Source organism: Pagrus major, chromosome 16 (genome assembly GCF_040436345.1).
Source record: "Pagrus major chromosome 16, Pma_NU_1.0".
Taxonomy (NCBI): Eukaryota; Metazoa; Chordata; class Actinopteri; order Spariformes; family Sparidae; genus Pagrus; species Pagrus major.
Window position 1 is genome coordinate 2323312 of NC_133230.1, and position 17738 is coordinate 2341049.

A 17738-nucleotide genomic window follows, 5' to 3' on the forward strand; every position below is an offset into this window, starting at 1 on the left:
GCCATATTATGGGTTGGACATTTGTGTCTTTATAATTCAATCAAAAAAGAAGTTGCTTCAAACAAACAAAAAATATTTTCAATAAAAAAAAAATCACTTCAATCAAAAAATAAACCTTTTCAATCATAGAAAAAATGTTTTTGAATGCAAAAAAATATTTGAGACTCAAAAAATTGCACTTGAACACTTTTTTTTGGATTGAAAATGTTTTCTTTGATTGAAGTAATCTTTTTTGTGTTTGGACCATGTTGTGGGTAGGACATTTGTGTCTTAATTATTCAATCCCAAAAAAGTTGCTTCAATCAAAAAAATATATATTTTCAATGAAAGAAAAAACTGTTTAAATGAAAAAAAAATCATTTCAAGTGTTGTTTTTTTTATTGAACTTTTTTTTCGATTTGAAGTGAAAAAAGTTTTGAAATCGTTTTTTTTGTTTAAATCATTTTGACACAAACGTACCGCAGTGGGCGGGTGCTCCCCCATTGGTCAGACATGTTTGAGTGACAAGTGTCTACACCAACGACGTCTTTCTGACAAGCAAGTCATGGTCTCCAGCAGCCAGGAAGCAGTGGTGGAGTTGTTGTATATATGTCTATGGCATGGATCTATAATAGATCCATGTCTATGGTGGTTAGTAGATAAAACCATAGACATATATACAGAGACACCTCACTGAGCGGGTTGTTCCGCTGCTGCGATACGTCGACGTCGCCGCCATATTGGAGGAGGCAGATCTGCCCCGTGAACTAATACAAGTGAATGGAGTGAACTTTACAAAGCTCCTTCTACAAAGTGCTGTAAGTTAATGTCTCTCATTTACACACGTACGAATATATTCAGGAAACAGACAGGAACCAGAAACAACGCCTGTAACGTCCTCTGATGATTATAAACGTTAACTACTCCTCATATGTTCAGTAAACAGGTGGGCACCAAACCACCGGATGTACTTTTATAATGTTTTTATCAGAGGTGTCAAGTAACGAAGTACAAATACTTCGTTACCTTACTTAAGTAGAAATTTTGGGTATCTATACTTTACTGGAGTAATTATTTTTCAGCCAACTTTTTACTTCTACTCCTTACATTTTCACGCAATTATCTGTACTTTCTACTCCTTACATTTTAAAAATAGCCTCGTTACTCGTGAAATTTCGCTGCACCTCTGATGCGCCTCCGGAGAGGCACAGTATTGGCGAGCCGAACCAGTGTGAACGGATAAGCCGGCGGCGCGGAGCGGGGGCGTGTCGGTCTGGTGTTCACTGTCTGATAACTGTACAGATCCTTCACTCAACAAAATATAGATAAATGTCCCACAAAGCAACGTTACATGACCATACAACAGTAACGTAGTAACTGGTTGTGTCTTTGGCAACTTATATGAGGAAAAAAATACCGCAGTTATTCGTGGAGAAGTGTCTGTCCGACCGACTCGTCGTCACATTTCTGCCAGAAAAACAGCGTCTGTCCCCAGCAAAAAACTTTAACTTGCCAACTGTTTGTTGCGGTGAAGACTTCAGTGAACTTTCCCCCATAAACAGCCTCCCTCCCCGCAAGTGATAGAGTCAGACAGCATCCCGTTTACTGATGGCGATTATGTAATTAAGAGAAAAACGTAACTTTGTCATTTTCCAGGATGTTTGGTGGGTCAGGATCCCAATCACAGCACATTATAACAGCATCCATATGATTATAAACAGTCAGTTGATACATGTTTAGATTAACAGGAGGACACCGGGGAAAACATGTTGAAAAAAACACACGTCATCATCATGACGTGTACCGTCACGCCTCTTTTGGAGCCGCGGCGCCGACTTTCTGTGTGAATTACACTCTTTTACACTCTTTTTTGTATGTACTTTAAAAAACTGTTTTCTAATGTAACATTAACTTGATATTGGTATTAAAAAATGTTTTAATACATAATCCACATCTTATTATAAATTAGGTTGTTATGGTATCAATCTGAAAGGTAAAACCATCGAATTTTACTCAATGGCCTTGGTGCCCCTAAAATGATGAAATTCCAACCCTGTCCAACACCCTATTGGTTTGTACGCGATCCATCACCCCATAACATTATAGTCATTATGGCTTTTAGAAAAATGTTTTTTTGGGGAGGTGGGGTAGTGCACTATAGGCCCCTGTGGCGCGGCCTAAGCTTTTGTCCTTAATGGCATTTTTTTCCCTTACATTACTTTTACTTTTATACTTTAAGTAGTTTTGAAACCAGTACTTTTACACTTTTACTTGAGTAAAAAGCTTGAGTTGATACTTCAACTTCTACAGAAGTATTTTTAAACCCTTGTATCTATACTTCTACCTGAGTAATGAATGTGAATACTTTCGACACCTCTGGTTTTTATGAGTGTTTACAGCTGCCAACGTATGTAACGCTGCTACTGTCATGATACGTGACGGTAACGCAAGCAATTTCCCGTCGGGGATTAATGAAGTATTTCTGATTCTGATTAATATATTATGCAGTCAGTTGTCCATATTTAAGTTGACAGTATGGTAGACAGACATCACATTTACATGTCAGGATCTGGTTATTATAGACACAGATTCAATATTTAACCGTCATGTATCATCACATGTATCATCACATCGTCATCGTCTCTGCTATTAATTGAGGCCTTGTTCTAAGTGGAAGGCAAACATTGCTTTACAGATAGGAGCTGACTTTGCCTTGCAGTCTCTCTCCTCCTCGCTTGGCAAGGAGGACGTTGTTTTCTTTACAATAAAGCCGTCAGATAGACGTTTCCCAGGAGACTCCCTAAGGTTATTTATAACTATCTAACATCGTCTGTCCTCCTTCCCTTGGAGACAGCCACATTCCTTTCTTTTCTGGTCAATCGAGGTTCCTCATCAAATCAGTCCACTCTCCAGGCATCAAGAGGAACAGAGAACTGTCACAATCATGTGTTATAAAGGAAAGTCTTTGCAATTGTAAATGAGACTAACGACGGCTGATGTTCTGTGTTCTCTCCTGATCTAATTAACACACACATGCTCCAGAGTAAAAGTACTCTGGGCCCCACCTTGACACTCAGTGGTTTACGACCATGCTTTACTCTTATCTGTGGGGGTTTCTGCACTTATCCAGGTTTCAACCAAGTTTTAAATAACCATTAAGCTGGAATCTCATCCCCTTAATTTTAACAAATTAGTAAAAAGGAAAAGAAGTTCATAAAACTGATTTTTCCCACGTTTCTCTGCGATGCAGTTTGTCTGAGATAAAGTTTTCTGTGTGTAAATGTCCTGTGTTTGGAGGAACCACAGCACCTCCTGATGGTGAGTCCTGGTACGATTGGGACAGACTTTCAGGAGATCTATTGTTTAAATACCTCATCTTTCTATTACCAGTAAATGTCTCTGATATGCCCCGTTTAATAAGTATTAGGCTAGAACTAAAAGAAATATGTAAGTGATTAGTTCTTCAATAATCAAGTGTGTTTAGACGTTTTGATCAAGTTTTAATTCCTTTTTGAAATGCCTTTTTCTTGTCAAACATGTGGGATGGATTTCAAGACTGCATTAAATCGACAAATGAGATTCCACACAGGTGAGAAGCCTTTTACCTGTGAAAATTGTGGGAAGGCTCCTCGTGTTTTTCTGAACGTTTTGTGTGTAAAATCAGCATTTTTTGAGTGGAGTTTGGCTGCGGTCTTCTATAGAACGGAGCCCAGCCGTGCAGCGGGCACTCAGAACCTCCGGAGTCCCGGAGTGGAATGAACCAACACGAGGGAAACACTCGTCTGTTCGCTCCGTGTAGTGAAACGTGGCTGCGATGCATATCTCCCCCTCTATGGCCACTCCAGGGCTCTGAACATTAGTGTTGTTAAAATAATAAACTTGTCCTCACCTGTCCTGTGTAACTTTACTTGGGGTTTCCAGCAGATATCCAGCAGGACGCGCTGCCGATCGATCTCTTCCTCGTACTGGACGATAGTTGTTTTAAACACTCGGAATATTTCTTCAGTAGCAGCAGTTAGTCGCTCGTTGACAAACTCTCTCAAACTCTCAACTGAACTCATTGTTCTTTAATTACTAATTCAATAATGAGCTGCGCTGTGACTCAGTACCGTCTTCCACTTCGTTCATTACACACAGGCAGCTAATGCTGCTAGCTGCTACTGTTTACTTCCGCTGGGTGTCACGCTGTTAAGCTCCGACGGGGGAAGTGCGGAGGCTTCTTCTTCTTCTTCTTCTTCTTCTTCTTCTTCATGGCGGTCGGCAAACAACTTTTAGCTGTGCATTACCGCCACCGTCTGAACTGGAGTGTGGATCAGAATGGAATACTACGACTACTGGTAGAGGATCAAAATAATAAAAAATAAATAAATAAATAAATAAATAAATAAACAATGAAAATGATAACATTAATACCTATATTCTTTTGATTAAAACATTTGATGAATTTGATTTGCTCTCTACTGAGTCTGTCTTTCAGAATCCTCCTTTGCCGCTGTTACTTAGGACCATTTATAATGACATGTTCAACTGTTTCTTGATAATTACACTGTTCACACATACCAGTTTCATGTTTCCCAATTACTTTCATCATACAAATCTCATTCTTGATATTATATCTTCTTCTTTTTTACTTCTACTATTTTCTCTCATCCTTCCTACCTCCCTTTGGATACTGTAGAACACTCTACCTTTATTTTCCTTGTTCCAACCCTCCTGCCACTTCTTTTTCATTTCTACTTTGATTATGCTTTTAACTTCCGCCTTACTATAGTTTACTGTCATATTCTTCACATTTACTCCTGCTTTGGTAATTTTATACAGTTTGAGCTATTTCCACCAGAATATCTTGTCTTGTTTCTGATTGCATGTTTTTGAGACTGGTTAATGAACTGCTCGAATCTGATCCTATTAGTACTTTAGTTTATTTCTTTCCACCCACTCAAGTACTAAAAGAATAGCTACCATTTCTCCCGTAAATACCGATGTTATTACTGATTCTTTTAATTGACACAATATTTAAATCTGGGATGGTGAACGCAACTGCTACTCTGTTGTTAGTTGTCTTTGATGCATCAGTATATACTTTAGTAAATGTTGAATAATGTTCCTCTATATATCTATCAACCTGATTCCTATTTATACTTTTCCCTTTCTTCCTTTCTAACAGACAGTAGGCGATATGAGGGGGGATGAGGGGGGATGCCGTCCCCCTTGTTAGCAAAATTACCAAAAAGCATCCCCCTTGTTAACCTGCATCACTCTCCATCCCCTAGTAGCAGAAAGTGTGTTACAAATCACAAGCGGCCGCGATCGACGGCGCACAGTTGAGCCGTGCACGGCATAGAGCATCCGGTCAATTTTCAAAATAAAACACCGTGTGCAGACTCCCGATTGTATAAAAACGTCAAAATCTGAGCAAGTCAACAAAATCGGGCAGGCCAAAGGCTCGGTTCTGAAACGTTCCCGCCTGGTTCTCTTCATACATTCATGGTATGACGTCGTGCGGAGGGCGGAACAAAACCTGTAGCAGACGCGACGTCATAGAGCAGCTTCCGGTGGATCCCCAGCGCGTCTCTCTGTAGAGGAGGAGCACAACAAGTTTCCTTTTCTAAAACTAAAATGTTACTTTCTGCAAGTGTTTTTAGTGTCTGTTCAGAACATGGTGGCTTATGTTCTGTTGGTAATTGTCATGTTTGTGCTGGTTTGTAGTTCAACCATTAGTGAGCAGCTGTTACATTTCCTGACACCAGCTGTTTTAGCCCCGTTGAAGCGCACTCTGCTGGACAAACTATGTCATTACACCAATTTTAAATTAGCCCAAGCATGGTTTTCTGCATTATAGTTTTTAAATATAAGGTTATCATATCAGTGCATATCGGACAATATATACACCGATACTGATATATCTGTGTGCAATTTAAAGGTGTATTTACTTGTTACTTTAATACAGTTATAAAAAAAGACAATTGTAGTAGGGAGAGAAGGAAGATAACTGGATAAAATGGAGTTGTAAAATTAGAAATGCCACAGTTGTGGTTAAGGCATCAACAATGTCCTTTGGGAGGTGCACATAGGTGTGTCGGGGCAGGGTGCTGCTCCCATTGAGCCATCCCCCTGTTAAAAATTAACAAATCACCTACTGCTAACAGATGTATGTCTACCTCTATCTCTCTTAATAGCCAAGGTGGGACAGTGGAGGATGGTACAGTGGGGCTTAACACTAAATCCCCTATCCCTATTTCTATACTGCATCCCCCATCATCCAACCAAAGCTCTTCAACTGTCTTCTTTCCTTCTCTTGACACATCTGTAACACCTTCTGAGTGGGCTGACTCTCCTTATGTCCCTTTAGGTTTGCCCAGTATGTTAGTGAAATCTGATTTCTTCTTATTTCTAATGGCATTTCATTCATCTCCACTTGTAAGGCTGACACTGGGGTTGTATTAATAGCACCACAGCGGAGTCTCAAGGCCTGATATCTAAGTGTATCCAATTTTTTTAGTAAAGTTTTTGAAGCAGACTGGTAAATTGTGCAGCCATAGTCAAGACCTGCCCTGATTAGCCCAATGTAAACAGCTTTCAGAGACACTTTATTTGCTCCCCACTCGTTACCCCTCAAACATCAACAACATTCAGTACTTTTTTTACATTTTCCAACAATTGTCCCTATGTGAATTTTCCAAGTAAGATTCTTGTCGAACCAGATACGTAGATATTTGAAACATTCTACTCTTTCTAAATTTTCTCCATACATTTTAAGTTGAATCTGATCCTGAATTTTCCTTTTTGTGAAACAGACTACCTTTGTGCGTTGGGGGGCAGAGCCGGTCTGGCTTGTCAAAGAGTCTGTCTTTCGTTGGAAACTGCTTGCACAGTTTCTGAAACAGCTCGTTACTGAAACGTCTTTATCAAAGATGATGATCTTAATAAAGATGATGGTCTTCTTCGTCGCTTTGAGTGGTGGTTCTTAGGCTCTGACTTGTAAACTAATTGAACTTCTTTTAGTTGTAGCCTAATACTTATTAAACAGGGCATATCAGAGACATTTACTGGTAATAGAAAGATGAGGTATTTAAACAATAGATCTCCTGAAAGTCTGTCCCAATCGTACCAGGACTCATCATCAGGAGATGCTGCTGTTCCTGCAAACACAGGACATTTACAGACAACTGTTAAGATTAAGAGGATGAGATTCCAGCTTAATGGTTATTTAAAACTTGGTTTCAATCTGGATGAGTGCAGAAACCCCCACAGATAAGAGTAAAGCATGGTCGTAAACCACTGAGTGTCAAGGTGGGGCCCAGAGTACTTTTACTCTGGAGCATGTGTGTGTTAATTAGATCAGGAGAGAACACAGAACATCAGCCATCGTTAGTCTCATTTACAATTGCAAAGACTTTCCATTATAACACATGATTGTGACAGTTCTCTGTTTCTCTTGATGCCTGGAGAGTGGATTGATTTGATGATGAACCTCAATTGACCAGAAAAGAAAGGAATGTGGCTGTCTCCGAGGGAAGGAGGACAGATGTTGTTAGATAGTTGTAAATAACCTTAGGGAGTCTCCTGGGAAACGTCTATCTGACGGCTTTATTGTAAAGAAAACAACGTCCTCCTTGCCAGGTGAGGAGGAGAGAGACTGCAAGGCAAAGTCAGTCAAAGTCCTTCAGCTAATACTCTATACTTGTTCCAATTTGCTTCTTCAAATTTCCATCTTCCTTCTCTCTTGTCCTGTTTCATCTCCCTTTCAACTCCAACACCTATAAATATTGGAGAGTGATCACTCCCTATAGTGCTTCCTTTGAATACTTCCCAATTACTCTTCCCGACCAGTGACTGTGATACCAAAGTAAGGTCTACTGCTGACTCTGTACCCTTCCCCAAATTAACCCTTGTGCCTACTCCATCATTTAAACACACCAATTCCTTCTCATCTATTAGTTCCTCTAAAATCTCTCCATTTAAATCTTCTTTTCCCCCACACTGTGCTATATGCATTAAAATCCCCACACCAGATGATATTACCTCTCCAGTGTTCCAATATTAACTCTAGTTTTCCTTTTTCTAACTGTTTTGAGCCATGTTTCCTGAATGCATTTCCTTTCTAAATGATCAATATATCCTGTAAACTCCTGTCCATTCGCTGTCAGACTCCTGGCGTTCCATTGAAGTATCAACACTATGTTATGATTTGCGAAGCTGCCTCCGAGGTCCTTTCTCCGTGGCTAAGGTCAGTCTGTACCTTTTCCCGTGATAAATCTTTCATGTTAAGGAATTTAGCTGCTGCCTTAACTATGATTTTGATTGTCTCTGTCTTGGTTTTCCTTTGCTCTGAACAGTTGATGACGTAAGCTAAGAATAGCACTAATCTGTCCATTGGCACTCCTGCATTGTCCTTTTGTGCCCGGCCTGAAGCCACACTTGTTTCATGTTTGCTTTGGTTGACTCCTTCTTCTCTTCTTTCATTGTTACATATCTGCACAGCCTCTTCATATGTCACTTTCCACTCTGATTTTACTTGTTGAACTTCTACTGCCTGCTTCCTGACAACGCATCCGCGAAAAGGCTATTGGGGAAACCCTAACCCTAACCCTAACCCTATTGGGAAGTAATTTGAAGTTGAAAGTCGGAACAGCGGTGTTTCGGAGTGGGGGTGTTTCAGAATGGAAGGCTGTCCCCGCATCCCATATGCTGCTGTGTGGTTCCCTCCACAATGACAGCACTTAACTGCATCCTTGCTGCCACACTGTCCATACGCACGCTCTCCTCCGCATCTTCCGCATCTCTGTTTCCCTTTGCACGCATTAGCGGTATGACCATATTGCTTGACATTTATAGCATCTTAGTGGAGCAGGAACATATTCTCTTACGCTAAAACTCATGTATCTTACCATCATTTTCCCAGGAAGCACCTCATCCTTGAACTGTAGCAGAACAGATTCACTATCAACTTTTTCCCCATTTCTAAAGGCCTGGAGCCGTCTAATTCCTGTGACCGTTCCGCCTTTCAGCACTTTCCTGAGCTCCTCCAGGTTTTCTCCAACAGGGATTCCAGTTATCACTCCCCTAGTTCCTCTCCTCTCCCCAACTATCTTTTTTTCCACTATTTCTTTTTTACATACTGATAACAGTTTCATTGTTTTATTTCTCTGCTCATTATTCTTGCATTTTACCAACAGGCCGTCTCCAAATCCTCATCCTCCGACAGTCTACTACAACTTCCCATTTTATTTATATTAATTTAATTAACAATACCTAACACCATTTTTATTCTGTTTTTACAGTGTGTTTACACTATGTTTGTTGTACCCCTTGTAAATGTGCCACTCTTTTCTAAACTGCTACTTTGAACTAACAGCTTTCTGTTTGGTTACTTACATGGAAGCTACTGGAAAAACTACAAGTATTTAACATATAAATGTTTGTTTTTTGCAGTAATAATTCCTCCCATTCATACTCAACATTTAAGATCTCTTCTTAATGAGGAGTAACATCTGGGTACTGTCAACTTATCCTCATGCCAATGTAGGAGAAACACTACACATAAATTAATGTATTAATCACTTGAGATTAATAAAGCACTCGTGAATAGGAGCACCACCTCCGTTCTTTTATCTCTTTGACTAATCTGGAGGAAATTAATCAAATTCGACTAGACAAGGTTAACTTTAATCAATATCAATTCATTCAAATCAATTTATTTAATCTCATTACTGCAGTAGTGGCTTCTACACACAGTTACCATTGGTTCTCCACAGTAAAACAAACCTCCACAGACAACGACATACGGTTAAATATATTTATTTTCATTTAAATAAATGAGATGGCAACTAAACAAGATTAACATGTAACAGACGATGATGATGGTCTTCTTCAGTCGCTCTGAGTGGTGAACTGCTTTAACTTATTATTATTAGAATCCAAGTCTAAAAACTCACAGAAACTAACTAAAACTAAACTAACATTTTTAATGTTTCAAATCGTGTTTCACCTTTCCCAGAATGTCACCATGGCTTAATGTGGACTGTCTTAAACACAAATCACATGAATCATTAAAACATTAAGTATACGGCTTCTCACCAGTGTGGACCCTCATGTGACGAGTTAACTGAGGACGAAGCACGAAAGCCTTCCCACAAGTATCACAGGTAAAAGGCTTCTCACCTGTGTGGAATCTCATGTGTTGATTTAATTCTGAACAAGATTTGAAAGTCTTCCTACACATGTTGCAAGTATACGGCTTCTCACCTGTGTGGATTCGCATGTGGGCTGTTAAGTGACCAGGACACCTGAAAGTCTTCCCACATGTTTTGCAAGTATACGGCTTCTCACCTGTGTGGATTCTCATGTGACGAGTTAAGTTAACACTTCGAATGAAAGTCTTCCACATGTTTGGCAAGTATATGGTTTCTCACCTGTGTGAGATCTCATGTGAATTACTAAGTCTGCACTTTGGCTGTAAGCTTTCCCACATGTTTTGCAAGTATATGGCTTCTCACCTGTGTGGGTTCTCATGTGGACTGTTAAGTGAGCACTTCGAGTGAAAGTCTTCCCGCATGTTTTGCAAGTATATGGTTTCTCACCTGTGTGGAATCTCATGTGGACTGTTAAGTCAGCACTTCGAGTGAAAGTCTTCCCACATGTTTTGCAAGTATATGGCTTCTCACCTGTGTGTGTTCTCATGTGGACTGTTAAGTGAGTACTGTGGCTGAAAGCTTTCCCACATGTTTTGCAAGAATACGGCTTCTCACCTGTGTGGAATCTCATGTGGACTGTTAAATCAGCACTTCGAGTGAAAGCTTTCCCACATGTTTTGCAAGTATACGGCTTCTCACCTGTGTGGAATCTCATGTGCTGATTCAATTCACCACGAGTCTTGAAAGTCTTCCCACATGTGTTGCAAGAATACGGTTTCTCACCTGTGTGGGTTCTCATGTGGACTGTTAAGTGAGCACGACACCTGAAATCTTTCCCACATGTTTTGCAAGTATAAGGCTTCTCACCTGTGTGGATTCTCATGTGGACTGTTAAGTGAGCACTTCGGCTGAAAGCTTTCCCACATGTTTGGCAAGAATAAGGCTTCTCACCTGTGTGGGTTCTTACGTGTTTATTCAATAGGGACTTAATCTTAAAAGCCTTTCCACATGTGTCACATTTAAGAGACTTTTTACCTGGGTGAGTGTTATGGTGAATGTCTGATGAGGTAGAGTTTTTTGCATTATCACTGTGTCTTTTGCTTCCCTGATGTCTTTTCTTTTGTTTTGGCTCTCCATCTCCAGCTGATCCTGAATCTCCATGTTTTCCTCCTTTCTGATCTTGGCTCTCAGCTACATGAGAGTTGTTAGAGAGGAGCTGGTGGTCACTTTTTGGTTCTGCTTCACTGTTGTCACTTTCCTCATAAGTTGGAGTCAACATGACGGTATCCGTCTCAACCTTCAGTACAAGCTGCTCTCCCTCCTGACTGGTGCAGAGTTCCTCCTGTTCCTCTTTAATCTCTGGAGGCTCTGGGTCCTCTTGGTCCAGACTGGGGTTCCTCTCCTGGTTACAAACCTGCTGGTCAGCGAGAACCTCCTCCTCCTTACAGACATGTTGCTGTGGGAGCTCTGGAGGGACAGAGAACAAAAGGCAGAGATTATTTAATCAACCAATCAACCTTTATTTGTAGTAACTTGTATTATGTAAATCTGAGCACATTTCAATTCATCCTCAAATATGCATGTTCTTCTTCAGGAACAGCAACTGAACAGCAACTGAACAGCATGCTCAGAGGTGAGTGCACTTCTCTGAGTGGTGATTAGCACCGGTATGAGTCTCGTCCCTCTTGTTTGTAGCATGTAGGAGTGCGTTTCCCACTCGTTATCAATAAAATGGGCAGTCCTTGCTTCACGTAGGACTCTGTGGCCCGTGAAGTCCATCCATCGCAGGTGAGCACAATTCTCTCTGTAGACTGGAGCGATCCTCCACCTTTCCTGTCGTCTCATCATAAAGAGCTGGAATAGCTTCTTCTGTGAAATACTTTCTGCTCTGTATTTCATACCTTGGTTCCAGTGTTTGTAGCATTTGGCAAAAAACATCATTTTCTTTGCTATGAATGTTTTGAATGTTAAATCTAAAATTTTTTCAATAACTTCCAGGTCATCTGACCAATTGACTCCAAACCAATGCCAAATTGTATTAATACACTGGGTGATTAGGACACACCTCGTTATATAGATTTTAGTGCTCCTCATACTTGTCATGAATGTTTTGAATGTAAAATGTACATTTTTCCCAATAGTTTCCAGCTCATCTGACCCACTGACTCAAAATCAATGCCGACATGTCTTCATAATAGGTTCAATGAGACACACCTCTTTCTGTTGAGTTTTAGTGCTCCTGGTATTGTTCTGAACGCTTTGTGTGTAAAATCAGCATTTTTTGAGTGGAGTTTGGCTGCGGTCTTCTATAGAACGGAGCCCAGCCGTGCAGCGGGCACTCAGAACCTCCGGAGTCCCGGAGTGGAATGAACCAACACGAGGGAAACACTCGTCTGTTCGCTCCATGTAGTGAAACGTGGCTGCGATGCATATCTCCCCCTCTATGGCCACTCCAGGGCTCTGAACATTAGTGTTGTTAAAATAATAAACTTGTCCTCACCTGTCCTGTGTAACTTTACTTGGGGTTTCCAGCAGATATCCAGCAGGACGCGCTGCCGATCGATCTCTTCCTCGTACTGGACGATAGTTGTTTTAAACACTCGGAATATTTCTTCAGCAGCAGCAGTTAGTCGCTCGTTGACAAACTCTCTCAAACTCTCAACTGAACTCATTGTTCTTTAATTACTAATTCAATAATGAGCTGCGCTGTGACTCAGTACCGTCTTCCACTTCGTTCATTACACACAGGCAGCTAATGCTGCTAGCTGCTACTGTTTACTTCCGCTGGGTGTCACGCTGTTAAGCTCCGACGGGGGAAGCGCGGAGGCTTTTAATTCCGCTTCAGACTCAACACATTTTATTCAGAACCTGTTTAAAACATATCTGACTACACTTTTAAACCTCGTCGTTTATTCAGTGGCGATGCCGTTGAAGATGTTTGAAGAAAAACTCCGCCGACACTGTCTTAGTTGTATAACAAATTTATTACAATAAGTTCAGTATCGTAAACAAGTAACACGTTACTTGGAGAGTCTCCAGCCGAATAATGAAATTCTGACGACAATATGCAGACAGCTGCTTATATACCGAGCTTGTTTTGGTCAAAAACTTAGTTATATCATATGGTTCATATTAAGAGAGGGACAGAAAAACAAGAGAGGCTCCTCTTCTAGGGTGCCCCACCATACTGCTCTTCACCTCTGACCCAGGGCCTCCATGCCTCTGCTGATCTAATATCTGGTACATGTTATCTTGACAGTAGCACCATTATGTCAGTATCCTGGTACCCCTAACCAAATAACCTCCAAATCAGGAAGGCCCAAACAGCAATTAACATTCCAATATATTCTCCTAATACAAACCATTTGTATAAGTATTGATAAGGATAAAATATATCATGCTTGTTTATGCCATGCATATGCTCATTAAGTTTGCCAATATCATGTGCTTAAATCTATTAACATCTTCTGCTGTAATTCCCCTGTGCTTAAGCAACACCTCACATCCTGTTCTTTTAGGAAGTGACTCACTCAAGGCTCGAGTGTAAAACAGGAAGTGAGGAAGCGAGACGCTCTAACTGTAGTATCTGTGACAAGAGGAACGTTAATGTTGATATAAATGTCAGGAGGTGTTTCTGTCTGATAAGAGGATATAGATACTTGACCTTAAAATGCTCCCTGAAAGAGGAACAGCGCTCCCATGTAAGCTTGACCTTTAACTGATCTCTGAAAGAGGAACAGCATGTTAACACCAATTTGCTTAATAAAAAGAGAGGAGATGGACGGAACGGGCAGAGCGTTTTGGGGATATGTAACTCTGCACGTCTCCTGACGCTCTCTTCGCGAGTAAGAAATTGAACGCCTTGTCTGACTCTCTTTGTGTGTGTTTCTAATAATGTTTCAGGTGATTTAACCTAACAAGTATGCTGCATCTAACAGCAGACACCTCAACCTGAATAAATAATTTGGACAAAAAATGTTGTCCAGGTGCTAAGCAAACTCCCAAATACTTTTATACATTTATTTATATGAATTTAATTAACTATATTTAACACCATTTTTTATACTGTTTTTACACAGTGTGTTTACACTATGTTTGTTGTACTCCTTGTATTAAGGTGTAGATCTACTCTGCTTAATTCCACAAAGAAATGTGCCACTCTTTTCTAAACTGTTACTTTGAACTAACAGCTTACTTTTTGGTTACTTACATGGAAGCGACTGGAAAAACTAGTATTTAACATATAAATGTTTGTAGAAAAGCATGACACGAGGAGCGATAATAAGTGGGACACATCAGACCAATTAACTCGACTTTTTAATCATCATTTTCACAAATATGGGCAAATCAGCATGAAGACATTGACACAAACATAATGTGACATCTTCTCAAGGGGAAATTATACACATTCAGCTTTCAGCTCATCATTTCTCCTGTGTATATTGAGCCTCTGAGGATTTTTCAAGTATATAATTTAAAGTTAAAGTTCTGGAATTATGCATGAAACACTAGAACTGAATCACCTCCAACATATTTTCCAAATACAAAGCTACTCGCCTGTACATGTCCTCAAATGTCTCTTCAAAGCGACTGATCAGAGAAACTTTTCCCCCAGGTCTTTCAAAATTATGGCTTCTCACCAGTGTGGATTCTCATGTGACTAGTTAAGTGAGCACTTCGGCCGAAAGCTTTCCCACATGTTTTGCAAGTATACGGCTTCTCACCTGTGTGGATTCTCATGTGACGAGTTAAGTGAGCACTTCGGCCGAAAGCTTTCCCACATGTTTTGCAAGTATACGGCTTCTCACCTGTGTGGAATCTCATGTGCTGATTCAATTCACCACGAGTCTTGAAAGTCTTCCCACATGTGTTGCAAGAATACGGTTTCTCACCTGTGTGGGTTCTCATGTGGACTGTTAAGTGAGCATGACACCTGAAATCTTTCCCACATGTTTTGCAAGTATAAGGCTTCTCACCTGTGTGGATTCTCATGTGGACTGTTAAGTGAGCACTTCGGCTGAAAGCTTTCCCACATGTTTTGCAAGTATACGGCTTCTCACCTGTGTGGGTTCTCATGTGCCGCTTCAATTCAACACAAATCTTGAAACCTTTCCCACATGTTTTGCAAGAATACGGTTTCTCACCTGTGTGGGTTCTCATGTGGACTGTTAACACAGCACTTTGAGTGAAAGCTTTCCCACATGTTTTGCAAGTATACGGCTTCTCACCTGTGTGGGTTCTCATGTGGATTGTTAAGTGAGCACGACTCCTGAAATCTTTCCCACATGTTTTGCAAGTATAAGGCTTCTCACCTGTGTGGGTTCTCATGTGGATTGTTAAGTCAGCACGACACCTGAAAGCCTTCCCACATGTTTGGCAAGAATAAGGCTTCTCACCTGTGTGGGTTCTTAGGTGTGTATTCAATCGGGACTTAATCTTAAAAGCCTTTCCACATGTGTCACATTTGAAGGACTTTTTACCTGGGTGAGTGTTATGGTGAATGTCTGATGAGGTAGAGTTTTTTGCATTATCCCTGTGACTTTTGCTTCCTTGATGTCTTTTCTTTTGTTTTGGCTCTCCATCTCCAGCTGATCCTGAATCTCCATGTTTTCCTCCTTTCTGATCTTGGCTCTCAGCTACATGAGAGTTGTTGGAGAGGAGCTGGTGGTCACTTTTTGGTTCTGCTTCACTGTTGTCACTTTCCTCATAAGTTGGAGTCAACATGACGGCATCCGTCTCAACCTTCAGTACAAGCTGCTCTCCCTCCCGACTGGTGCAGAGTTCCTCCTGTTCCTCTTTAATCTCTGGAGGCTCTGGGTCCTCTTGGTCCAGACTGGAGTTCCTCTCCTGGTTACAGACCTGCTGGTCAGCGAGAACCTCCTCCTCCTTACAGACATGTTGCTGTGGGAGCTCTGGAGGGACAGAGAACAAAAGGCAGAGATTATTTATTCAACCAATCAATCTTTATTTGTAGTAACTTGTATTATGTAAACCTGAGCACATTTCAATTCATCCTCAAATATGCATGTTCTTCTTCAGGAACAGCAACTGAACAGCAACTGAACAGCATGCTCAGAGGTGAGTGCACTTCTCTGAGTGGTGATAAGCACCGGTATGAGTCTCCTGCATCCCTCTTGTTTGTAGTATGTAGGAGTGTGTTTCCCGCTCGTTATCAATAAAATAGGCAGTCCTTGCTTCACGTAGGACTCTGTCGCCGTGAAGTCCATCCATCGCAGGTCAGCACAATTCTCCCTGCAGACTGGAGCGATCCTCCACCTTTCCTCTCGTCTCATCATAAAGAACTGGAAAAGCTTCTTCTGTGAAATATTTTCTGCTCTGTATTTCATACCTTGGTTCCAGTGTTTGTACCATTTGGCAAAAAACATCATTTTCCTTGTTATTAATGTTTTGAATGTAAAATCTAGGACACACCTCGTTAAATGGATTTTAGTGCTCCTTATATTTGTCATGAATGTTTTGGATGTAAAATCTACGTTTTTCACAATAGTTTCCAGCTCATTTGACCCACTGACTCAAAATCAATGCCGACATGTCTTCATAATAGGTTCAATGAGACACACCTCTTTCTGTTAAATTTTAGTGCTCCTAATATTGTTCTGAACGTTTTGTGTGTAAAATCAGCATTTTTTGAGTGGAGTTTGGCTGCGGTCTTCTATAGAACGGAGCCCAGCCGTGCAGCGGGCACTCAGAACCTCCGGAGTCCCGGAGTGGAATGAACCAACACGAGGGAAACACTCGTCTGTTCGCTCCATGTAGTGAAACGTGGCTGCGATGCATATCTCCCCCTCTATGGCCACTCCAGGGCTCTGAACATTAGTGTTGTTAAAATAATAAACTTGTCCTCACCTGTCCTGTGTAACTTTACTTGGGGTTTCCAGCAGATATCCAGCAGGACGCGCTGCCGATCGATCTCTTCCTCGTACTGGACGATAGTTGTTTTAAACACTCGGAATATTTCTTCAGCAGCAGCAGTTAGTCGCTCGTTGACAAACTCTCTCAAACTCTCAACTGAACTCATTGTTCTTTAATTACTAATTCAATAATGATTTGCGCTGTGACTCAGTACCGTCTTCCACTTCGTTCATTACACACAGGCAGCTAATGCTGCTAGCTGCTACTGTTTACTTCCGCTGGGTGTCACGCTGTTAAGCTCCGACAGGGGAAGTGCGGAGGCTTTTAATTCCGCTTCAGACTGAACACATTTTATTCAGAACCTGTTTAAAACATATCTGACTACACTTTTAAACTTCAATAAATAATTTGACCAAAAAAATGTTGTCCAGTTGCTAAGCAAAGTCCAAAATACTTTTATTTATATTAATTTAATTAACTATATTTAACACCATTTTTATACTATTTTTACACAGTGTGTTTACACTATGTTTGTTGTACTCCTTGAATTAAGGTGTAGATCTACTCTGCTTAATTCCACAAAAAAATGTGCCACTCTTTTTTAAACTGCTACTTTGAACTAATAGCTTACTTTTTGGTTACTTACATGGAAGCTACTGGAAAAACTACAAAGATTTAACATACAAATATTTATAGAAAAGCATGACACGAGGAGCGATACTAAGTGGGACACATGAGAGCGATTAGCTC

The 17738-nt window shown here is 40.7% G+C and overlaps 1 protein-coding gene across 1 annotated transcript in view; it reads right to left on the reverse strand.

The window, feature by feature from the left end:
- LOC141010205 (uncharacterized) overlaps positions 1–17738 on the reverse strand; it is a 39236-nt gene that overhangs the window by 2827 nt on the left and 18671 nt on the right. Inside the window, exons 6-7 of the mRNA XM_073483080.1 lie at positions 15596–16027; positions 11151–11582 (exon numbers count right to left, since the gene is read on the reverse strand). Of these exons, the coding sequence (XP_073339181.1) occupies positions 11151–11582; positions 15596–16027 (864 nt within the window). The remainder of the gene's footprint in view (positions 1–11150; positions 11583–15595; positions 16028–17738) is intronic.